General features: G+C 41.8%; 1 protein-coding gene across 1 annotated transcript in view; it reads left to right on the top strand.

Moving 5' to 3' along the window:
• The first annotated feature begins 9881 nt into the window (after window positions 1–9881).
• Window positions 9882–25998, top strand: part of FAM234B (family with sequence similarity 234 member B) — a 32827-nt gene continuing 16710 nt past the window's right edge. The window contains exons 1-4 of the mRNA XM_056846843.1: window positions 9882–9950; window positions 15804–16202; window positions 20967–21065; window positions 23445–23633. Coding sequence (XP_056702821.1) covers window positions 9914–9950; window positions 15804–16202; window positions 20967–21065; window positions 23445–23633 — 724 coding nt within the window. The 5' untranslated portion in view covers window positions 9882–9913. The remainder of the gene's footprint in view (window positions 9951–15803; window positions 16203–20966; window positions 21066–23444; window positions 23634–25998) is intronic.

Raw genomic sequence — 25998 nt, forward strand, 5'->3', positions numbered from 1 at the left:
CTCTTGGTTTCTGTGCTTTCTATGTTGTTTCCTTTGTGGATGACAGATCTCCAGCCTGCTGGCCATGAATTTGTTCCCCAAGTTGGGTCCGCTGATTGCCAATTAATTCTCAGTTGATTACTTCATCCATGATATATTATGCCAGAACTATTTCGGTCGAGATAAACAAGGAGAATGAACTCTTTTTTTTGGCCATACATTCCTCTACTCCCTAGTCCCTGACCTGCCATAGTAAACACAGACCTACGCTATGGTTGTGTAAGAGACTTCAACAGAAGCATGAGGTGTTACAATAAGCCATGTTAATGACTGAGTTAGTGGTGATCTTGTTCGGGATGAAAAAATGAGCCGGCACATCCACCATGTGCATTTCAGCAAATGATGCAAGGCTGAGGGTTTTTTTTTTGGGGGGGGGGGACTTTTGAGGGCAATTGAAGTAGCAGGGTTGCCAGCTGTGGTTTGGGAAATCCCTGGAGATTTGATGGCAGTGCCAGGGAAGGACAGAGTTTTAGGAGAGGAGAGAGCTCTGTGGGGATGTAATGTGATAGTGTCAACTCTCCAAAGTTGCCATTTCTCCCAGGTCAACTGATCTCTCTAGTCTGGAGATCCCTTGTGATCCTGAGAGAACTTTAGGCCTTAATTAGAGGGTGATAACCCTAGTAATGAGGCTGGCTTTATTTCGTGTTTCTCCGGATGGTCTGGTGTTTTGGAATGCCATTCTAAGCAGAGTTACACCCTCCTAAGTCCATGGATCTAAACTCTGTTTAGGACTGCACTGTTAATGTATTTTATTGTTTTATGCTGAATTTCTTAAATCCCTGTTAGTTGCTTCCTCATGAGCTGCTTTGAGCCCTCCCAAAAAAGAAGAAATGTAGGTCAGAAGTATTTTAAATAAATTAACCAAAATGTACACTTGTAAGTACAACCTCCAGGTTTATAAACATATCATGAACATGCCCGTGCATGATGGATGGCATGGCTTATTACTACCAGTAGTTTAGTTATAGTAAAGTAACTTCCTGTCAAATACCCCTGCGGGGTGAGGACAATTGGCTACAATGCTGTTAGTGTTCATTTGTATTTGGGAGTTGTTATGTTAATAGTTTGTTGATTTTTATTGTATAGGGTTTTTTTTAAAAAAATGTTGTAAGATACTGTATGTACTTGTAGGGCATAGTTGGTGGGATATAAATATTAGCAATCACAGTTGGTCGCCATTTTAGCTCTCTCTATAAATGCAAAGTTTGCAGTGTTCTTCAATGCAGATTACGCAGATGAACTGTACCCTATCTGGGCTCCTTCCCTTGTGCAGACTTGCCTTCTATCATGCCCCTCTTGTTACAAAAATAGGCATTTTGCAAGTATACAATTCTGTTTTGATGTCTTACCTAAATTACTGGATGCATTGAAATGTCTGCATTCAGTCAATCTGAGTTTAATCTCACAGAAGTTACTTGCATTTCACTGGACAGTAAACTTATTTTCTCAAGTGAAAGATGACAATTTAGGAACATCCATGATTAAATTTAAAAATAATCATTCAAAGCAAGTGGTAGATGTGATGTATTATTGTATAGACCTAGGAGCAGAAGGACTATTAAAAGGAGCAGAGCGCCAGTCACTTTATTGGAGTTACGGTTATTTATGCCAGATGGGGCTATGGTCCATCATTTGTCAGTCTGCAGATTCTTCTGGGTAAAAACATGTCTCTGTAAATGTCAGTTATTCTTAGCAACATTCAGATGAAGCGTCATGGGCCTAAGGAATACGGGCAGAGCACTCCTAACAGGGGTGTGTGAATTGGCTTAGGATGCGCCATGACCACAGCGCAGGTGTTAGGGCCACTTGTGCCAGCTAAACTGGCACTAACGCTGGTGTGGGGCCACTTATGCTGGTTTTGGGGAGCAGCATGGCAGCATGAACCACAGGTGCCGGCACAAGTGCTCACGCCGGTGTCAAAGGGGGCATTCCCAGGGGCAGAGCTGGCTTTAGTCAGACCCTAAAGCCCTTTCGGCCTGGGAACACCTCCTTCAGCCAGCGAGTTATGCCTGCAAAAAGGCAGCTGTAGCCCTGTGAAACCCTATGGAGGGGTTTCATGAGGTTTTGTTAAAATTACCTTTTTGCCTTCGTTTTTCGGGCTGGGAAGCCGCTCAGGAGGCAGTGTGGCAGCGCTGTCCCTGGATGCTTCTTAACCCCCTCCCTTTAGGATTACACAGTTAATCTCCTACAAGAGGGAGTGCCCAGGTAGGAATAAGCACACAGTTACTGATAATGGTGGCTGGATCTTCACAGCTAAAGAACACCACTAGGACACACCCTTCCAATCAAAGTGCTTTCTAAGGATGTCGACATACCAGGAGAGGCCAAAGTTCCCATACCAAAGAGCAGACTATAGCTGTCTTCTTTATAAGGTTTAGCACCTCAGGGTGACTGCATACACTGCACAGCTACAAACAAACCCATGTTTCCCACAGCTGATGTATGATGAGCATGAGAGCTGGGTTTCAAGTATCTTTTTGTCATGTTCACATCCTTTTTTCCCCCACCTAAAGAGAGTGCCTAAAATGTACTGTGCGGTGGTGTCCAGTTACTAGAGATGCTGCAGATTCCATGGCAAACACAACTTGTTAGTCAAACTTACGTTGTTCAACAGCTACAATAACCTGTCAATCAAACATCCCATCTGTTCACTCATTTTTTGACCACCTGAAATGGCTATCAAAGAGCTTTGCAGTTGTGCAATAGCTGAGGAGTTTTATGTTCTTGCCTTGTGGGGGCTCTTGCAGCTGCACATTAGGTGAGATGAATTCTATCCAGGCTCATGGGTGGCCAGAGAAGGTCATTCAATGATATGTATGTATGGGTGTGTAGGGGGGGGGGTGAAATACTCCACACAAGGCTGTGCCCAAATGCACATTTGTGAAATAACTATGAGAGAACACTGTCTTAAATGACACCAAATGGGAAGTTTTTTTTAATTTAAAAACCGGATTATTTATAATTGCTGTATGACTGTATGTTTATGTGTACACTTGATTGTTGAGCAGCATACCGTGACAACAGTTCTGTAAAGAAAGTAGAACTGCCATTGGGCTCTGGGAGAATGGACATGTGCTGATTGCTCTGCTTAAATACTTGATAAATACCACAAAAACAACTGGCTCAAATTGTGTTTTCTACTAATCTGGAGAGCCTGTGTCTTGTCAGGATTAAATTCCAGCTTGTTCACATTTATCCAGCCCATGACTAACTCCAAGCACCAGTTCAGAACCCCCTCCTCGGAATTAGGTGGGAAAGAAAGGTAGAGCTGGGTATCGTCCACATATTGGTGACACTGCAGCCCAAAAATTTTGATGACCTCTCCCAGGGGCTTCATATACTGTAGATATTAAATAGCATGGGGAACACTGCAAACCCCACAGGTCAATGGCCATGGGGCAGAGCAGGAATCCTCCAGCAACACCTTTTAAGACTGACCCCCCCCCAACTTGGACTCAGGCAACCGTAACAATGTGCCTCTCAGGATCACATTCCCCCTGTATAGTTCTTGGTAGAGGTTACCAACCAAGGCAAACAGAGCAGTCTCCGTTCCAAATCCGGGCCTGAAGCCAGATTGAAATGGGTCCAGAAAAATCAGCTTTTTCCAAGAGCCCCTGGAGCTGAGAAGCAACCACCTGCTCTAGCACCTATCCTTGAACAGCCTCCTCTTCCTATCTGATAGCTATCTAATGTGGCAATTTGTAACTATCTCACTGCTGCCTCCTTTTTTATATGAGATGATCCCTCTCTCCCAGTGTGGGGCTGCTAGAGGGGAAAAGACAGAGAGGCAAGTCCTTTCTTTGCATTGCCTGCCTGCTAGCCACACTTGAAATCTTTGCTTTAGCTTTGTTGTCATAGTATTGAACTTGCACGGCACAGCATTATTTTAGAGTGGCTTAACACACTAACCTGAGGATGTGTTGTGGTTGTTGATAGAATAGTGTGGTGGAATTCACCACAGCATAATCAGATAGTTTAGCAGAATAGACTATAATATAGTGCAAAATGGTGTGGGCTAGCATAACGGCATAGGATCCAAATGATATAAAACCACTGTTATTAAGAAGTACTCCTCCTGTCCCAGATATGTTAGCAATTTAGGATTTCCAAAAACAAATACCAGAATAAAAGCAAGCATAAATTATTTTAAAGTAAACCCAAACAACAATCTGGATCAAATGGATTTCTCACAGCTGCTTTCATTTCTAAAAGGTCAAACAGGGTGCAATTTCTTGATCATCGTTCAATGGAAAGAAGAAACACATTCCTGGAAACATCTAAACTCATGAAAACAGGATGAACGTTGTTGATGAAGCAGCAGAGATGAAAACTCTGGTCTTCCTGATCAGTAATTTGCTTGCTTTTAGACTCACTTAAGTGGTGCGTTCATGGGTACCGGAAAGTGTGAACACATCAGCCAAGAAACATCAGCTCAAAGATTTCAAACACCCTCCAATAGTAGTCAGGGCTGTATTTCATTATCCCATACAGACTTTTATTTCAATGAATGAATGCGTGTACACATAAGAGAGTCCGCAATCATAACTCAATCATTTTGATGTTAGCTAATGGGTCCTGGTTCAGCACTAAAACCGCACAGCTTGCCACAAATTAAACAACCTCAGAACGAGCCCTTAGAACATCATCCCACCATCATTAACTAGCTGGCAAAAGTCCCATTGATTTCAGTGGTGCAAGGTTTTAACTCTTGTGGTGCCACTTCTACCAATTGACTAGATAGTTTTTAGAATTTAATTCATTCCCCTGCTGTTGGTCTAATGCAGACTTCTAGATGATGACATGTAGCTTTGTGTTGTTGCTAATCAAAATGGATATTATCATTTTAAAGGCAAAAGGTCCTTTCAGAACCCGTTATTGCCCTTTAAAGTGCTAACCATAGCTCAGGGATCTCAATTTTGATTAGCAAAACTAACTGGAGGAGTGGTTGCAGAGTGAAACAATTTATCCCCTTCCCTTATGGTCTTGGTCCGAATTAGGGCTGGCTACATGTGCAGTTTAGCTATTACAGTGTGATGGAGATCCATGATTTTCCTCATATCTTTTTTTAGCTTTATAGTCACCAAATTGGAGTTCTTGCAATAAGGAGAGCTTAAATTCGAAAACTCTTCAAGATTGCAGTCAAGCAGGTGTTCTGTTCATTGAAAAAGGTTGCCCTTTACAATCTCTTTGGCTTATCTTGGAGTTGAAACACACAATTGATGGGAACACGCATTAGTGATATGCACAGACATTATATTCAGATCTGTATTTGGCTTATTCTGTTCATTTGAAATTTTGTTCAGGTTCTTTAACATTGTTAACAATGTCTCCAGTTGTTATTATATACATATCATGTCTCTACTGAATTCAGTCCAGAACACATTTCTGCTTGTAGCTTCCCCTCACCTTTTTTTGGCTCCCAATAAATAGGATGAAATTCTCGGCGGGGGTGGGAGAGCCTTGGACTTTATTCTTTCCCAGCAAAGCTCCCCTCTACTGATAACATGTTAGTTCACACAAATATACTCCACCAATAAAGCCCTCCCAAGTTCCTCCTGAGTTTATTCAGTGAATAAGGGAAATGCTTGCTGTGCATAGTGGAGAAAATCGGGCCATCTTGTTTGCTATCAACATAGGCTATGTGTTCTGGTTGGACAAGGTCCTTCTCAGGCATTTATCTGCTGAGTCACTCTCTTCAAGTGCTGCCCTTCCCTCCCAGTTGTTGCCCCATGGAAATGGAAATTAAAGATAAGACAGGAAAATAGAATCCGAAGGCGGAGTTCAGCTGCTATCACATTACTACAAAACAAATTGGGTGTAGTCTACTCGGTTCTTTTAGTAAATGCAGAAGTATTTGGATTAGTTACCTTTCTGAGGTTAATGAACAGGGTGTGTTTGGATTGGATTTTGATGAACTATGTTCTAAATGCACCTCCCTGATGTGCAGTTCCATCCATGTGGTACATGCACACATATCAAAATCACAATCTGATACACAGCCACATCCGATCGACACGTGTTTCCTGAGCATGCAAAGGCAACAAGTGGATGGACCTTGCTGGATCAGGGCAGTACTAAGTTTCTGTATAAAACATTCCAGAATTTGTAGAAAGTATAAACAGTGTGCTGCTTTTTTGTGTTTATACATCATTTTTAGATTATATAGCACTAAATCTTTTGATTCTGTTATCAATGCTAGAGATAATGTAGTGGCTAGGAGGAATGTGAGTTGAAAGTCCCCAGTTAAAACGACCCTTGTCTGCCATGAACAAGTCCTACTTTCCCCTCAACTGCAGCTTACTCCCCCACCCATAGAAATAACCATGCTTGCCTACCTCACAGCATTGCTGTCAGAGTTAATATATGTGAAGTTGTTTGAAATCTGTAAGTGTTCTGCACAAATGATAAGTACTAGTTATTAAATATAAACACTATCTTTAGAGGTTGCAAACTGTCATTCAGTTACATTGTCTTCATCCATATTCTGTGTACTTCTTAAAGCCCAGGAGAACAAACAGTACAGTCCTCAGCAGATTTACATCCTTCTCAGTCCTTTGAAATCCCTTGGGTTAGGATTGCTCTCCAAGAGGGCAGCCAGGTGTTAATGATATCTTAAAAGCTATTAGTCCACCAGGGATTCTTTTATAGAACTTTAGGGCATCACAACAATTCCTTTGTAGTTTACAGCCACTAAGATGAAAATACCCCATGAACGTTCCAAACGTTTATAGCTTTCACAAGCATATTGATCCCATATATTTTTCTATTTCAGAGACAGCCAGTGTGGGGTAGTGATTAAGAGTGGCAGACTCTAATCTGGAGAACCAGGTTTGATTCCCCACTCCTCCACACACAGCCTGGTGGGTGACCTTGGGCCAGTCACAGTTCTCTCAGAACTCCTGAGTTTTGGTGTATTACTTTCCTCTACATACTTATTGGCTGGGAAGAAAATATTTGGATCCCTGTAACATCCAAATGACTATAGCCAATTTATTGTGCAATGAAACAATAATTTGGAAATATCCTTGATGTCAGACTTTCCATAGCCCTTGTCTTTCATGTTTTGTTCATCTCTTCTTTTGACAAGGGCTCAGGGGGAATATTTAGGATTTATTGTTTTTAGGGCATGATTCTTCTATTCCTGTATCAAGGAAAATTAACTATTAAATCACTAAAGACTGAAGTCACATTGGCTTTGTGTTAACAATAAACCAATCAAAACGGTCACATTTGGAATCCACATTTCATTATTACTAATAATTTTTCTAATGCGCTGAGCCTGATGCTAGGCATGTTTATACAGAAAGAAGTCCTAGAGAACCTTATTCATAGGAAATTGTATATAGGACTGCAGCCTTCGATCTTATTGAGTTTCACAACATCCCTGTGATGCAAGCCATTATGATTTTAATTTTCCAGATGGTTAAGAGAGACTGAACAAGAATCTAGCAAGAGTCCAGTAGCACCTTAAAGACTAACAAAATATTTTCTGGCAGGGTATGAGCTTTCGTATGAGGGTATGAAAGCTCATGAAAGCTCATACCCTGCCAGAAAATATTTTTGTTAGTATTTAAGGTGCTACTGGACTCTTGCTCTTTTCTACTACTGCAGACAGACTAACACGGCTACCCACTGTGAACAAGAATCTGTGAAGGCTGCTCAGTGCTCACTAAGTTCAGGAGAGACTTGAACCCATGTCTCATTACAATAGAATAGACAATCAGCTGGATTATAGCTGTTTCTTCAATCAAAAGCCACGTATGGCCTTGGTCAGAGGGTTGTCATACTGCCTATTCTCGTTTCTAGGAGAAAGCAGGCTGTGCTCTGCAGCCTGTACCAGGACATAGCTACAACCAAGTCTGTGTTTGGCTGCAAATCAACACTGCACCTAATGTTGAGGAATTAATGTACACTTTGGGGATGAATACCATAAAGTAGAGGTGAGCTGCTGTTCACCAGGGACAACTATAGAAGGCAGGAATAGCAGCAGAAGTCACACAAAAACTTGTGGAGCAGGGGTGAAACAACTCTGTGCACATGAAAACAGTACGTGTGCATGAGTGTGCGTCCCACATCCCCACCATCCCAGTTTGGTGAAAGAGGCAGGTGCAGATGCTCTTCAAGACCTTCTCTGCACCCATTTCTGCTGGCTTCTTGCCTGGCGCCACCCTTGCCTGGTGTTGCCCACTCCAGCTTGGGAAATTCCTGAAGGTGTGAGAGCAATGCCTTGAGGGCAGTTTGGAGAGGAAACTCAGTGGGAATGTGCTGCCCGAGAGTCCATCCTCCAACACTGCCAATTCTGGGCGGGGGAGGGGGTGATCTCTGTATTCCAGAGATTAGTTATAATAAGGGTTTGTATAGTTTCTCTGTTGCTAGTGTGGCTGCTGATACAGCACAGTAGTTACGTGGCTTCTGCATGGCAATTTTGCCTGCCCCATATAGTGCCAGTATTCATATTTAAGGTTTGCAGCAATTTCCACCAATTCCCACTCAGGACTTGGAAGAGCCCACCCCTCCAGGTGCCAGCACAACCCCCCCCATTCCATATTGTTAGATTGATGTACAATTATAACAAGTGTCAGAGGTTCTAGGAATTCTCATTTGTTTTTAAAAGTAAGTCTCTAGCTCTTCCCATTATGGAGATTCAAGATGAAAGCTATATCTCCACAATGTAAGGGGCCTTAGACCTAGTGCCTTTTTGATGAAAGCTGGGAAATCACAGAAACGTTTATCAAGGGAAATGGCTGCCATATGGGCAGGAAATCCAAACTTTCCCACCAACACTATCACCATCTTTCCCCAAACAAAGCAGTTTGGAGAAAAATTGTAGAAAAACTGGGGAGAAACCAAGGAGGTTGATGAATATGCCACAATGCAATGGGGAAGCAGGGGGAACGACGACAACAACAAAACAGTTTATCAACAGCATTGAGCTTAGGGCAGATAAATTGAGATAATCCACGTGGAAGTTTCATTAGTTTCATTCTGTTTATTCCAGCTGGTCCTCCTAGGGAAACAGATCTCTTCGAAAGGAATATTCCCACTTGCAGTTTTTCAAAACGGAATTAGGTTTCAACATACATATGGAGAGAGAGCGAGAGAGCGTCTGCGTCCGGAGAGAGGGAGTGAATTAGGTGTTTGTTTGAAATAGCCAATCAACTTGTACCATAAGCCATTCAAGACGCTGCTTCGGCCTCCTGTGAAGCACCCGTTTGCCCTGGATCCCTTGCAAGACTGCGCAGGGCACTAGAACGCAGGGGGGGGGGCATTCTGGTCCGTAGCTTTTGGACCATGCTTTGCAGCCTCTTGCGAGAACAAAAAATATATTGGGGTAACTGCTTATAACACTACAAAGGTATGCCATATATATATATATATATATATGGCATACCTTTGTGTGTATGTATGTATGTGTGTGTATATCTATCTATACACATATACATATCTATATATATATCTATATCTATATCTATATATATATATACACACACACACATACACATATATATGTATGTATATATGTATATATACACATACACACAAAGGTATGCCATATATATGTGTGTGTGTGTATGTATATGTATGTATATGTATGTGTGTGTGTATATGTGTGTGTGTATGTATATATATATGTGTATATACACACACACATATACATACATATATACACACACACACACATATATTAAAAAAAAAACCCACCGCTGCCTCTAGTGTGAGCTCAGCGATCTCCCTCTGGCCCCGGCTCCTGTAGCGCGATCCTTCCCCCTGCGCAAGGTGCGCCAGACGAGGGCTATAAGCCAGGAGCGCTCTGCAGAACTACGTTACCCAGGAAGCTACAGAGCAGAGCGCATGCGCACCGTTAATCTCCAGCATGGCTACGGTGCTGTCACGGGCGCTGAAGCTGCCAGGTAGGGGTCTCGGTTCGCAGAGCGCCGAACGCGGGGGCAAAGCGTGCCCGGGGGGGGGGGAGCGGGGAGCGGTCGGCGGCAATCCAGAGTGCGCGAGGAGCTAGAGCGTTGTAGCTCCGCGCCTTCGGATGGGGAGCGCATCCGGGTCCCAGCCCGGGAGCAAAGCAAGAGGCACCCCCCTCCCCACCCCCATCGCCTTCCCTCGCCTCCAGGCCCCAGCAGGTGCCCCTCATCTCTGACCATGCAGAGAGGGTTGGTCGTTGGACCTCTCGGGGAGGGGAGGGGAGGGGGGGCGGCGGCGGCTGTGTTTTGGGAGTCGTCCCTTGTGAGGCGAGTAGGGAAGATGGGATGTTGCCATGGCGATATTTTATGTAGAGGCTGCAGTTGGGAAAGAAGAGGGGGATGCTAACCTGGATGGAGGGGAAAGAGGAGTTATTGGTCTCCGTGGAAATGATGGAGGGGAGGAAGAGTGAGACTGCAGGGCAAATGGTTATTCCCCAAGAGGGAATATGAGAAAAGGAGTTACTGAAGAGGAAAGTGGGGTATTGGGACTGTGTTTCTCAGCACTCCCCACTGAGACAACCTTGGTTCAAAATCTCATCCTCCTAAAACGTTGCAAACATGGGCGTTTCACATTGGAAGAAGAGAATTGACCTGGTCAGCTGAGAACGTGGGGTGAAAGAAACAGCACTCCAAAAACCCATGCTGGTGACTGAGCTGGGTCACCCGGATTTTAAGTTTCCTCAACCTTTCCGTAATTGTTGCTAGCTTTCCCGGTAATTAAAGGACTGGTTTTGTGTCAAACAGCCTGTCATGTTGTGTGGAAAGGTGAAGGAAGAATTCAGACTGCTCCAGTCACACCACCTAACCTGTTCATCATACCTCACATTTTAATTGTTGCTTAAAAATAAGTGTTGCAATCTTGCTTTCAACTCCGCAGACTATTTTAAATTGACCATATTGTGAGTTTGTGTTTTCTTTTCAAGTAAATGCAGACTCAATGATTCTCATTGTGTTTCAGAAACATGACATAGTCATCTGAACCATACAATCATAATTGGTTTTCATTAAAAATACAGGTACATATTTATATGGATCAATAAAGAAATCCTTCCTGGCTTATATATTTTTTTCCAGGTGCCGCTCTTTTTACAGGCATGCGGTTCATACTAGATCAGTCTTTCCAAACAGAAGTAATGCTAATGCTATGGTTTTCATTAAAAATGTAAAATTTACAGGTACATGTTTATATAGATCAATAAGGAAATCTTCCCTGGCTTATATATATTTTTCCAGGTGCCGCTCTTTTTACAGGCATGCGGTTCATACTAGATCAGTCTTTCCAAACAGAAGTAATGCTATGTAAAAAGGAGAAAACAAATGTGTGTTATTATATGCCCACTTGCAGATCAAATGATGATTTCTGAAGAAGCCAGTATTTGAAAGATGTAGGCGCAGCAAACTGAACAGATCGTCCTTTTGTTGCAACTAGATTTGGGGTATTACTGGGCTAGAAAAGTCCAAGATTATAGGGTTTGGTACTAGACATTTGATAATGAGTACCTACAAATTTGGTGGTTTTTTTCATCCCTAAGCAGGTTTTAACCTTGGTGATGGTTAAGTGATAAAACCAGTTCTTTGGTCCTGATACTCATTTGTAAGCTGAAGGAAGTTGAATCAGAAGGAAAGACAGAACATGTGACAACATTAAGCCAGTTGGGGAGAGAACCATCGCTGTTGTACTGGTAAAGGTCAACTAGCTTTTCCCCTCAGGTTTGTCCTGGCAGGGTTCTTCAAAATACCTGGCAAAACAAGATCCTAAGAGAAAGGAGATGTGGCATTCTTCCATTGGCTTCATGTGCTATCATACCACCTACAAGGCCTCACTGTAACTACTTAAGTCATCCACCGCCCTTGCAAATTAGTAAAGCGATTATGTGCTTTTTAAATTTCGTTCAAAGAACAGCGTGTTCTCAGTCATATCCCACAGAGGCTTTTCCTAGCTGTTACTTTTCTTCTAAGAGGTTAGCTGCATAATCTACAATGTGTGCTGCAAATGAATTTTCCCCCATTTGTGTAGAAATATATCTAGCCGAGAAATATATCTAGCCAGTGTAGCAGTAATTAAAGTCTTGGGCTGGAGACACCTGGGTTCACATAGCCTCTTGGTTCAGTCATTCTTTTGACTCATGTGGTTGTTTTGAGGGGGGAAATGGGACCCCCCCCAACCATGGCTGCCACCCTGAGCTCATTGGAGCTTTAAAAAGGTATAATTTGAAAACATTAAAAAATGTCATAGGCAGCAAGTGGGGGTTATGTCTCTTGTTATTAGTGAATTCAAGGGCAGTAACTAAAATGACTAAACAGGCTATCTACTTTGGTCACATTATGAGAAGACAAGAGTCACTGGAAAATACAATAATGCTAGGAGACGTGGAAGGCCTTGGAAGAATGCCCAGAAACTTCCAACTAGTTTAAAACATATCAGCTGGGATTCTAACCTGGGCCTGAAGAAAGGAACATAAACAATAAGAGATATACCAGTTTTGCAGGTGAGACTTCAAAATACTGAAGTTCTGTAGTTATTAACCAAAATTTGAGGTCAGCAGGAGTTGCCTTGGCCTGCTTCCACATGGATCAGTGCTCTGTCCACCCAAAGCCCACAATATTTAAAAAAAAGATTTTAAATGATGTGTGCAATAGTCCACCTTCTGAGTTTCACGCTTCTTCATAACACATCTTCCCAAACGTGTTTTGGTATGATCTTTCTGAGAAGATTGTACTCAAAGGGGGTATGGTCACAGTGTGGACAGGAAGGTGTGACTTTCTGACCTTCCTGCCCACATCCAGTGCCATTTTCTCTCCATCTCCCCCCTCCTTGGCCATTGAAAGGCTTTTTGCCTTTAAAAAATTAGGAGTAGGTAATCTGTAACATACCTATTAGTGGGGTTTTTTTTAAAGCCCACCAAAAGCACTGTGATAGTGGTGGTAGGGAAATGACTGTGATGGGCAGTGTTCTATGTCAACCCCTCAATGGCTGGCTAGCAGAGGGTAGTGAACAACAGGTGTGTTGGCAAGTGGTTAATAAAAATATTAAGATATGAATGAAGATATTAAGAAGGCTGGATAACTTGCTGAAATTATTGGCTGAAATTACTATGGACAACAGCCCGGGTTTTTAGAGGATTTTTTTTTCTTTGACTCACACAGACCCCTTATTTCAATAACACAATGATGAATATATTGTCTGTTTTGTAGAAGGGTTAAACTGCTTATTTTGTGGTTTTCACAGTTGAACTCAGTTGCAGTTTTCTTAAGACGCACTGAAGTTCACAAGTTACAGTGAGCACACACACAATCTGTGTACATTGATTACTCTTGGTATGCGCATTGAGTAATTCTCATGTTACATTCAAAGCATGTACAACTGAATGTGTGATAGAAGATCCACATTTATCCAGGTGCTGGTCCACAGTTTCGATTGCAAAGTAAACGTGCATTAGCTCATGCTTACAAACATGTATGCATGAACGTGCAGGCTGTATGTGTGGTCACTGTAACATGTGAAAAGGTAAAGGTCCCCTGTGCAAGTACCGGGTCATTCCTGACCCATGGGGTGATGTCACATCCCGACGTTTTCTAGGCAGACTTTGTTTACGGGGTGGTTTGCCAGTGCCTTCCCCAGTCATCTTCCCTTTACCCCCAGCAAGCTGGGTACTCATTTCACCGACCTCGGAAGGATGGAAGGCCAAGTCAACCTTGAGCCGGCTACCTGAAACCGACCTCCGTCGGGATCGAACTCAGGTCATGAGCAGAACTTTTTGACTGCAGTACTGCAGCTTAACACTCTGCGCCACGGGGCTCCCGTAACATGGGAACAGGGCTAATAATGCTGCACCCACACCTGGGTTTACAGAACTGGCAGGCTGTTTCTGCTAGTGAGAAAGAAGGAGTGATTTTATCTGGGAAAGGCTCACTAAACACTGGGATCTCTAATCTTTTCACTACTGCCTTCACCATGCTGACAGAGATACTGGAAGTGCGGACTTTGTCAGCTTAGTCCCTACACTTCCCCTGGCCGGTTGACCCTTGACTCTGACAAACTACAGATTGCCAGACAAACTCCATTCCAAGTAGATTTTCCTTAGACCTGTTTTGTGTCATCCTGTTTATTCAGTTTTAAAACAGCCACCGATTCAAAATGAGCCAAAAAAAGGTTTCTCACTTGTGCTGAATGAGATGCAAAATAACATCAGCTGTCTCCTGTCTCCTCAGTGTCACATTTAAATCTTGCCTAAGTGTAATCATGTGGAAGGAATGTATTATGGGTAGGGATGAACCATTTTAGGGATTTTCTCCTAGAACTGATCTTTTACAAAGAAGTTTGATCTACTTTTGAATAGCTCACTAAATAATACAAATTATTATCATATTATTGGTTGCCTTGGTAGTGAGTCAGACAGTGGCTCTGGATTGCTGGTTTGACTCTGGATTGCTGGTTTGATCTTTAGAGTGCGTCATAATTCCTAGAACCACTGAAATTTACATATCACTGTATTGGCACTTGTGGTCTGCTGCCAGAGGAGCTAGCAGAGACTTTCACATAATGAAAGAGCTAGTGCAGCTGTTAGAATAGGAATTGTATCCTCTTTTGGTTAAAGTGGAAATAAGGGAAGATAAGAGTTGAATCAGCTGTAGGAAAATTTAAAAAAATGTATGAAGCTGATCCTGCCTTCTAAAGATTTTGTATGAACTTTGGTGGCTATGTGGAAATGTCGGGATGCGACGTCACCCCATGGGTCAGGAATAGCCCGGTGCTTGCACAGGGGACCTTTACCTTTACCTTTTACAGTGCAAAGATTGCAATATGTATAAATGTAGGCCTTCCCAGTACCAATTATCTCTTGTTTTGGTGATATACTGGTATTTCAATGCAGTTGACTTAACTGTCAACCATCTGATGGTGACCTGTAGCCTTCCAATCACTCCTTAATAGTCCTCCAAAATAGAATTGCATCCTTTGTTCACATGCAATGTAGTCACTCTGGAACAAAGGCAGAATCTATACATGATGTACATCCTGTCCAACTATTGAATATTTTTACATGAGATGATAAACTTAAGGTTTTAAAAAAATTAAATTGAGAGACTGAGTTTTTGAATTACTAGGATGTCATTAATTAAAAGGACTTTTAAAAAAAATCATACTATCTTCATATTCTCTTCAAACGTTACACATAAGTTGATGGTATTTACTATTCTTGGGAGTAGCATGGCAACTTCAGAGTCACTTGATATAGTGTCCAAATGAGAAGAACCCCTGTTCAAGTAACTGAACATAAAACGAAGGTGATAAGAGATTATCATGGATAATAGATCTAACTGAGAAGTAGGATATGGTGAGGTAGTTAAATACATTGAAAGTAACAACATATTTATTTGTGATTGTGCTCTCAAAACAGGTAAGGGTTGGGCTTGTAATTGAACAGAAAAATGGACAAGAGGAGAGGACATCACTATGCTTGAACTTATGGCAAAGTAGCTGTGTAGGACTCTTTCTCATTACAGGTCCTGAAGGCATTAGAGGGAATTAGGTAAATCCTGTCATCATTTTCCTTGGAGAAATGAACTGTTGAACTCTGCCTGTCCCTCTTCTTGCATTGAATCCTTGGAAATGTAGAGGGGCCTTGCCTTCTGTCTTTATCCCATGTCCATCATGTGAGGATTCGCCTCCCCTGAGAAATCAGTTTCTTTATATAAGGAACATTTTTAGGGGTCCTGAACCATCTGACGATCCTATAATCCCCTCCCCATTAGCTATGACTGATTGTGTCTTTCCATCTTTCTTTCCAGGCAAAAAGAGCCCAGATCTTGGGGAGTATGACCCCCTCACTCAGGCTGATAGTGATGAGAGTGAAGATGACCTGGTGATTAACTTGCAGAAGAATGGTGGAATAAAAAATGGGAACAGTTCCCTGGGGGAGGTGCAGGATGTGGACTCTGACATTGAAGTTGGGATGACAAAGCAGCACCTGTCCAAGGGTGCAGCAGAGGAGTATCCGAGCAATGCCATTGGTAGTCTGGAGCAGAAGACAGCCGGCTCCTTGATGCCATTCTTTCGCACAGCGATCTTTTTGCTCACTGTTGTGGTCTCCATGATCCTTGTGCTGGTGTGTGCTTTCCTTATTCCTTGTCCTCCTAGAGATCTTCACGTTCATAATACCTGGATTCGCAGCTTGGGCCAGGAGGCAGGTAAGAAACCACCCTAAGGGTAGTATGTGCTCTAAGTCATAGAGTTCCTAATGGGAACGTTTTTGTGTGACTGGGTGGTGAATAAAAAACCTAGCTAATTGTTGCCCTCCATCCATGTTGAGGGTGCTCAGGCCTGTCAGTTGTAATGCCACCTGAGAAGCTACATAGATACAAGAAGACTTTAGTTGGATTATATCAGCTTTTCCTGATGCATGAAAGAGAATATCAAAAACTCTATGCAGGGGAATGTAGGACCCATGTGAACCAAAAAGGCATGAGGAGAATCAGGCAAGATTGCCCCTCCTCCCTCTTACACCAGCAGAAAAACTGGTGGACCCAATTCTTATTGGTTGGAATAAGTAAGTGAAGTGGATTTTCCTCCTTTTCACCAATATAATCTGCAATGATTTCTGCCCCCAGGCCATAAGGAAGAGTTTCCTTATCCTTGCTTGCTCTGCCTCCTTGTTCCCTCTCTTAGTCCTTTAAGCATTTAGCCCCTCCCCAGTCTTAATTGTAAAATATAATTTAAGATGATTTTGTTTTTACAATATTAAATGCACCTGTTTCAAAGTTATTTCACATCTTCACATTAGTTGATGTAATACACATCCTGATACACTGGATATCATATACAAAGTGTGAGCCGAAAACCATGTTATAGGACACATGGACTAACTATATTTTGCATAAAGCCACACAGAATAAAAGGCTTATTTTTTAATCTTGAACAATGTTTATGTATATGTCAGGATGTGTATTGTGAAATTGTGTATGTATGACCACTGAGGAAGGCCTCTAAAAGGCCGAAACACATCTGGTCAGATTTTGGTCATTATATGTATTAGCATCAACTGTGTTTGTGTTTGTAATATTTGTAAACATTTATTCTTTGTGCATTTTAGGCGCTGTGTTTTTAATTACAATTATGCACACTGTACAATAAAGCTATATTTATTTATTGTTGCATTAGATACTGTTTAGCTCAACCTCTTTGGTCTCCCCTCACTTTTAGGTTAAGTTTCTCCCCCCCCCCTTTTTTCTGTAGTTGTTTTACAGTTTACCAAAAGCAATCTGAAGCCAAATACCAGTTCTACTTTATTAAGATATTCACTGAACCAAATTTATAAGTCAAATGATATAAGCATCTGTACTCTAGTCCAAGATTCTTTATGCACAATGTTCATAATCTGGATTTTAAATATTTATTTATTTATTATTTTATTTCATTTATACTCCACCTTTCTCCCCAATGGGGACCCAAAGCAGCTTACATTGTTCTCCTCCATTTTATCATGACAACAACCCTGTGAGGTAGGTTAGGCAGAGATAATGTGACTGGCCAAGATCACCCAGCTGACTTCCATGGTAGAGTGGGGATCTGAACCTGAGTTTCTCAGATTGTAGTCTGACACTAACTGCTATACCACACTGGCTCTCCATGATGCGAATGTATATAAATATCATATATTGAGTTTGTGTCAACATTTTGAATAAAATGGAGTGTACCTGTCTAGAGAGTAAAAACAAGGAGCAAGTATAGTGTTAAACACTATAATTGCAAATTAATGTGTTTAATGGTTAACAACATGTAAATGTGCTCTTCAGTGTGGTTGAATTGCAAATGGAAATGTTGGTTAAACTTGATGATTTGAATATAAGCTTTTTTATTTGGTCAGTTAAATAGCTGAATAGGCAAACGCAGAAACACCCATTTTTTATTCAGTTGTGATTTATATTCTTCTATATGATCTTCTTTGATTACTCCATTGATTTTACACTTTCCTGTATGTTCTCATGACTACCACTTAATCTATCTGCCATCTGGAAATGATAAGGCTGTTGCTCTATCAGTAGTTTACTACTTAACAGCCGCTTTGAAGATACGCCGAAAGCTATAATCAATTATGCCTAAATGCTCATTTGCATTCAGACGCTCTTTTTGCACTGGAACTGGAAATAGCTGAATTATTTATTTCTTACTTACTTTCACTATGAGAAATCTTGTGTCGTAACAGGGAGAAGGTGGCCTGCTGTGTTTTTGTAACCAAAACCAGCAAGCTCCATTTAATCTTGTGTGATGAAGAAGTCCTCCCATTCCCTGACAAGAGAAGAAGGGTAGGAAGCCACTAATTCTGTCCAGAGGGCCACTGAAGTGGTGGCCATCCAGGAAGAGCCTATAACAGCCGCTGGTGGCCTTCGTTGGAAAAACATGCTGCTGGCATCACCTGCGAGGGTAATGATAGAAGGGCATCAACCCTCCAACGAAGATTGATGAGGGGCCAAACCTTTTGATTCCTGCCAGACTTTTCTCTGGTAGTAAGATAAAAAGCCTGAGAAGACAAAATAAGAAGTTTACAGGCCCAGAGGGCAGTTAAAGAACTCTGATGTTTGGGGGATTTAGAGGTCATTTTCAAATACATATTAAGCTGCAATTAAATCTGACAGAAAAGATCTAAGACTAAAGGGGGTCTGAAAAAGCAATTTATAGATATATAGTGTCTGTAACTTTTAGTGACTGTCTTTAAAAGGGAAAAGTTCAGTGCTCCTTTAGATTGTATCTGCATTTTCTTGTTGCCTTTAAAAAGGAAATGAATAGTATTTGCTGAAATTACCGTATGTTTGTGACTACCTCTTACTACCTTTAAATGGGAAAGATGGGATGCTCACTGAGATTGTGTTTGTAACTGTTTGTGGTTACTTCTTTTAAAAGAGAAATGTGTAACACTCGATAGGATTGGGTCTGTGACTGTCAGCCTCAAAAGGGAAAGCATTTGTTTAGAATGTTTGCAGTTGTCAGCTGTCATCTTAGAAAGAAAAAGTGTAATGCACTTTGAAATTGTGTTTGTGGTTAGTAGTTGAGGTTTTAGAAGGAAAGTGGAAGATTCATTGAGAATGTATGGTAGGATACATAAAAGGAAGAGGATATACATTATTAGCAATTGCCTAAAAAAGGTGATTTGGGTAAAAGAATACATTGTTATGAAACTTAAAAGAGATAACTGGCCAACTGTATTTATTAAATTCTGATAGATCAAAGGAAAAATATGACATTTGCTGATATAATTTAAAACCAAGAGGCATATTTGAAAGTATACAAAAAATCTCCTTTGTAGACTATTTCTAGTGCAATCCTATGCATAGTACTCTATTGATTTTGTTGGACATTGACTAGAATAATTTAGCTTTGGATTGCACTGTTGGAGAACCATTTATTAATTACTTGGCATTGCAAAAGGACTGGGAAGCTGCATAGGATAAACATGACAGTGGGGGAAAAAACCTCAAGAAAACCAAGATGTACTACTGTATAGTTCATAAATTAGAAAACAAAGGAGTCTGTTTTAAGGCTCAATTTCAGTGGTGGAAAAGTTTATATTAGAGGGACAAGAAATCCTGATTTTGGCCAGTGTTCATCCTCTGATACCACTGAAGAGAAAATATCTTAAATTTTTCATAAATAGTCTATGACACGTGAATATTAGATATGCGGGAAATTCCATTTTAATGTAAAACCTTAATAGAAACCAGGCACGTGAAACTGTATTGCTTCAGAAAACATATATAAAGATGGATGATGAGAGTATTTAAAGACCTAAATCTGGTAGACATTAATGCAGCATGAGCAGAAGGGAAGAACTGTGAAGCAGCAGTTTTTATTAAAGAAAGACTAGAGTTTGATTGCTCAGATTACTGAGCGGATCTTAAAGGAAAGTACATTCTAATTAAAAGAACATGATTCAGTCCAGAAATATCCATGTTTATGCTCTGAACCAAATTCAAAAGGGATTATTTATTATGTTAAATCAATAGGCAAGTTTTTGAAAGGTGAAGTTCCAGTTGAAGTTGATTTTTAATTGTCCCCAAAGCAGACAAACATCTAACCCTGATGTGTACAATGTATCACTCTGGGGTAGTTACTTCACTCCCCCTATGCCAACACCCATAGATAGTTGCCTCGCTCCCTCTCATCCAGCTGTACCCCAGCTCTCAGGAGGCCACCTTTTTGAGGTCTCACTCAGGCATGTGCAGCCCATTTGCATGCGTCTCTGCCATAACCACACCCCTCCGCTCCACCCCTTGGCTGAGAGGCTATCCTAGCAGCCCTGGAGGTACCCTCCCCCCAGGCTAGCCATCCCCAGCCTAGGATCCCAGTGTGTGGCCAGACCTTTGCTATTGAGATTCTCTTCTTTTTTTCCCTGTCGTCTGCTAGGGTTGCCAACCTCCAGGTACTAACTGGAGCTCTCCTGCTATTACAACTGATCTTCAGCCGATAGAGATCAGTTCACCTGGAGAAAATGGCCACTTTGGCAATTGGATTCTATGGCATTGAAGTCCCTCCCCTCCCCAAACCCTGCTCTCCTCAGGCTCCACCCCAAAAATCTCCCACCGGTGGCAAAGAGAGACCTGGCAACCCTATCCTCTGCTGATCTGGACCAGCACTATGAGGGGCTCCAGCTGCTCCTGCTCTCTGGTCTCCTGGGGTTTCTGGCCAGGTTGTGAGCTTGTCCTTCCATGTTTCCTGGGAGAATTCACTTGAACTTGAATCAGAATAGAAGTGCAGCTGAATGAGCATAGTCATGGAAAGTAGTGAAACCACAGCTGCTTCCACAAAGTGTTTATAATGTCTGTACTGCTCGGTCATTCCGGTCCTACTTTGGATGGGTGGGATGCAACTATTGAAGAACAATTCCTTGGCTTACTCCCAGGAAAATGGTCATAGTATCGCACTGTCAAAAAAGTAACTTGTTTTGCTTTGTTTTGCAGGTGGGGTGCTTTTTCAGCCGGAACTTTTTGACGTAAATGGTGATGGTCTGCCTGACATTCTGCTCTCCTTCACAGCTTTGAAAAATGCCAGTGTGTTGGGTAAGTAAAGACTCACCTTGTAGAATCATCAGTTGCTTTGGGGAGGCATTACATTCTTTGGCTAATAAAAGTGGAGGTGGGGGGAGAACCACAATGGCAAATCACCTCTGAATGTTTCTTGCCTCGAAAACCCTACAGTGTTTCCATAAGACAGCTGTGACTCGATGGCAAAATAAATAAATAAAAAAAAATTACACGGTCATGCTACATTGTTCCCTTCATTCTCAGCCTCTGTTTAGTCTGGGATGAATATTTAACTGTTTGAGAGATTACTGGACATGATTTGCAGTTTTTGAACGGATGCTTCTTCCTGAAGGACACTTATTTTTGAAAAATTAAAATAAAATCAGTACATACTTGGTTCCTATTTATAGCACACATCCGCATGTGCACGAGCCAAACACCATTCATGCTACAGGCATACCTTGTTTTTTTTAAAGCAAATTATTCTGCATTGTATTTGGCAAATATCCCAGATAATGCATGCATAGTCTGTGCAATAGTTTTGGTGATTGTGCCAGTGTTACTGGTACTTTGTCAGAGAAGACTGTAACATTGTGTTTCTGTCATATTCTGTTGTTTTACTCAGATACTTATTGTGAGAAAAATACTCATACTCACATATTCCTATAGTCGTTTTTGTTTTAAGGCTTATTCTGTTCACCACACAACCATAATGCTTATGGTGTTGAACACTGTGCATCACTTCGGCCCTCAATCTCCCCACCATCTAGGCTTTGTTTGAATAGGATTCTGCTGTCTCATCATTTAACCTGCATTTTCAAATCTCTCCAGTCCTGTGTGCCTGTCTGAATTCAGTGTTAGACAGTATAGCTGCAGGTCTCTCGTGCATTCCACCTCACGGTGGAGAAGGCACGCCAAGGGGGTTGGTAGGGGAGAGAGAACAGCAACAGTGAATAGTGGCAAGCCCAGTGCTATCGCTGCAGGCAACAACCCCCTGACCACGCTTATGCAGTGAGGACAGAGGTGGGCTGGCCATTTAACTTGCAGGGAAATTTCCCAGAGGGCTGCTGGTGGCCAGAGGGAAGCAGAGTAAGCCCCAGCAACTCCTCACCAGCCTCAGGGTCTGCTCGGCTCAGATGTCCTCATCAGCAATGGCAGTTGATATCAGCTGTACAATTTCTTTTCCCCTGCGCTGCTTCCAGTTTGGGGGATGTCGCAGCGAGGGAGCGAATGCATAGTGTGCCCCCCCCCTTGAGTTGAGTGGTGCTCGTGGCTCTGCAGGGGCCACTTAGCTCTGGGGCTGTTTTCACTTCCCAGTATGCTCCTGAGTGAGAATGCAGACGAGGCAACCGTTTTCATGCAGACTGTAGAGCACAGACACAACTGCACAACAGGGAAAGAATACTTTGGGAATACTTCGGGCACACAGAGAGAATCTGTAAAATAACACCACGTCCAGTGTCAAAGAACTGAAGCTTGCGCCTTTCTTACATAATTGTCACAGTGAAACTGAACAACCAGGTTCAAATTGTGGTGGTGGAAAGTGCCGTCAAGTTGCCGCCAACCTATAGAAACCCTGTAGGGGTTTTCAAGGCAAGATGCCTGCATCTGTGTTAATGACCCTGGACTTTCCTGGTGGTCTTTCAGCCAAATACTAAGCAGGGCTGACCCTGCTTAGCTTCCGGGATCTGACTAGATCAGGCTAGCCTGGGCCATCCTTGTCAGGGTGTTTAAACTGTAGACATCAGCTATTAGGAAATGCAGTCTCGGGGGGGGGGGGGGAAACAGGGATGTCTGCAAGGCGAACCATGTGCAAAGGAAGGCAACTGTGATATGATTGCCTTTAGAAGATTATGTCTTTAGAAGACTATGTACCTTGTTAAATAGCCCCCAATCTCTGTCAGAGAGTTAAGCTCTGTTTTATTTATGTGATTACTCAATGTAATAAATATTTAAACATTCATAAGCTGTACTCCTCATCTAAGGGAAATTCAAGTAAGAAGCAGGAGAGAGAGCCGGAACAAATCTCATTTCTGTTGATGTGGGAAAGAGCTCTTCAGCATGGCCTGTTCCCTTGGGCCTTGGCTAGCAGCCTGAGGATGAATAAGCTTGTTTTCTTAATTACTCTGTAATTGACACAGGAGTTTCCAGCTGTCAAGAAAACGTAACTAAAGCCTTGCAATGGGATTGCAAGCTGAAAAAATTTGAAACAGCTCAGTGTTATCACACATGTACATACCTGAGCCGTTCCTGTGTGGCTGCCCTCTGCTTTAGTTAAGGGGCAACCAGCAGGCTGATCAATACTACAGCAGGCATCTTTGAAGATCTAGTAGCCTTGAAGACTGCAGCCAAGCTGAACAGCAGGTTCCCTTCACATCACAAAAGCATGTGGCCGCTTCTTTTATGTTTCCTCAGGTGTCTCCAAACCATGGGTAACTTTGATGGCCCTTTCTGGTTTGAATGGCAGCACCCTGTGGTCCACTCATGTTCCAGAGGATGTTCGGAGTGTGCAGTGTAAGGGCCTGACCCTTGGGTCCTTGGCGGAGCCTGTCTGCCTCATTACTGGAGTCTCTAAATTCCTCAGCCTTCTGCGTGGCTCTTCAGGTAGGTCCAAGTGCAGACTGATGATAAGCTTGGAAATAAATTGGTCAACGGAGGTAGCAGAGACACAATACTTGGTTGAAATAGTTAGCTAGTTCTTCAGTGATTTAAAATTTGTTTAGTTATGACAGAAAAAACAATCTATATAGCCATGATTAAGTACATAGGTCAATAGTTTTAAATGTTGTATTTATTTTAATGTGCCTCGTGGTATTTTAGTACTTTGCTGAGATTTTAAATGGTATTTTAGCTTTTTGGTTTTTATTGCTATTGAATTCTTTTTATACTGTTTATTAAATATATCATCTTGTGATTTTAAACTGCTTCAAGAACCTGTGTTGGCTGAGAAGCCTGAAATGTGACTTTTAAAAAGTAAACAAAGAAATGATAATAGCATGCTACTTTAGAATTTAGTCCAAGTTTCAGATCCTAAATTATAAAAGTATATTATCTGATCGGTTCTTGTCGGTTATCCGAGCTGTGTGACCGTGGTCTTGGTATTTTCTTTCCTGACGTTTCGCCAGCAGCTGAGATAAACTATTATCTGAGTTTCCCAGCACCTCCATTCCAAAAAATAAAGAGCTTGCAGTAGGAGGGTCACACTCTCATTGACTGAAACTCAAAGTCTTATCTTGGCATTCTCTTCTCCCATAACCTAAATTGGAATGCCCATCAAAAAGCAGTGTCCAACAAAATTAAACCTGGGGCTAGAGCTATTGTCAATTTTTTCATACTAAAGGCGGCAAATATATTCCAGGGGCTATTCAGGTTTGCAGCTTAAAAATTATTCCAATTATTCTTTTTGGCGTTGCCATTTGGATAACTGGTGTCAATTAATCTATAGATCGTCCATTGCTCCAGTTTTGACGAAAACGCTTAAATGCCCCTTGATGCATTGCTGGCATTACCCTTCGCTCCAAGTTTGGCCAAATGTCACTCGAAGCTAGGGCATGGTTGGCCGCCTTTAAGCTACAACTTAAGCTGTGCTTTAGCACTGAGGGGCTTCTAGCTTCTTTGAAGCATGACTCTTTTAAATCCTTATGGCAAAAAATCCTAGATGAGAAATCATCATTGTTGGGCTTCTTGCTGGATATGATATTAGATCTTGGGAAAACTGAAGCTTTCGCCAAAATTAAAAAGTGCATTAAAGAGCTCAGTTATAACAGCACTACTTTCCGTGCTCGCTGCGTTTGTTCATCTCAGTTTTTCGGAATACCACCACCACGCGGTTTGCCCACTTATATTTATTATTTGACAATCCCTCGTCTTTCTAGAGCCTTCTGTTTAGCTAGACTGAATGCTAACCCCTCTATGGTTATGCAAGGCAGAATTTTGAACATGCCATACCCAGAAAGGACCTGTCCTTGCTCTTCTGGCTCTGTTGATTCATTAGCTCATGCCCATTTGGAATGCCACTTTTATGAGGAACTTAGATCACGTTATATCTCTCACCTTTTAATATATAAATCTAATGCCTCTGTGTCTGACATAATGCCTTTTTTCTTAAGTGACAGAGATCCCAAGGCTACATTGTCAGTGGTAAGATTTATTTCAGTCCTTATATCACTCAAACATTAGATTTAAAATTACGCTGCTCAAAATCAATGGATCAAGGAGCTTCTAAGGGATAAAGGAAAGGAAACTCAAAGTCTAGACTCGACCTTCTTGGTGGTGACACCTCACTTGAGGAAAAAGCTCCCTGGTAGTTTGCCTGGTGCCAACAATTAGGAGTTTCAGGCATTGGGTGAAGCCATTTGGTGAATAGAATGGTTCAGTGGGAGAGTTGGTTTATAAACTGTTTTTATTTGTATTACCCTGTTGCTGAGTTGATTCAGGGCTTAATATTCTGCTTTACTACTGATATATCTCTGTGTTTATTAGTTTTATTTCTTCTGCTCTGCTTCTACTGTTGCCGTTTTTGCCATTCTACATTTGCCATTTTTGTTTTATTGGTGCTTTATAGGGTTTTATGATAATTTGTAACTATGTTATAAACTGCCTCAAGAGCCTTGTGCTATGAAGCAGCTTAAATGTATTTTAAATAAATAAGCGCCCCATGACATAGAGTGGTAAGCTGTAGTACCGCAGTCAAAGCTCTGCTCATGACCTGAATTCAATCCCGACAGAAGTTGGTTTCAGGTAGCTGGCTCAAGGTTTACTCAGCCTTCCATCCTTCCAATGCCAGTAAAATGAGTACCCAGCTTGTTGGGGGTAAAGTGTAGATGATTGGGGAAGGCAATGGCAAATCACCCTGTAAACATAGTCTGCCTAGTAAAACGTCCTGATGTGACATCACCCCATGGGTCAGTACTGACCCAGTGATTGTGCAGGGGACTACCTTTACCTTTTTAATAAATAAATACATAAA

This window comes from Euleptes europaea, chromosome 3, assembly GCF_029931775.1.
Source record: "Euleptes europaea isolate rEulEur1 chromosome 3, rEulEur1.hap1, whole genome shotgun sequence".
Taxonomy (NCBI): Eukaryota; Metazoa; Chordata; class Lepidosauria; order Squamata; family Sphaerodactylidae; genus Euleptes; species Euleptes europaea.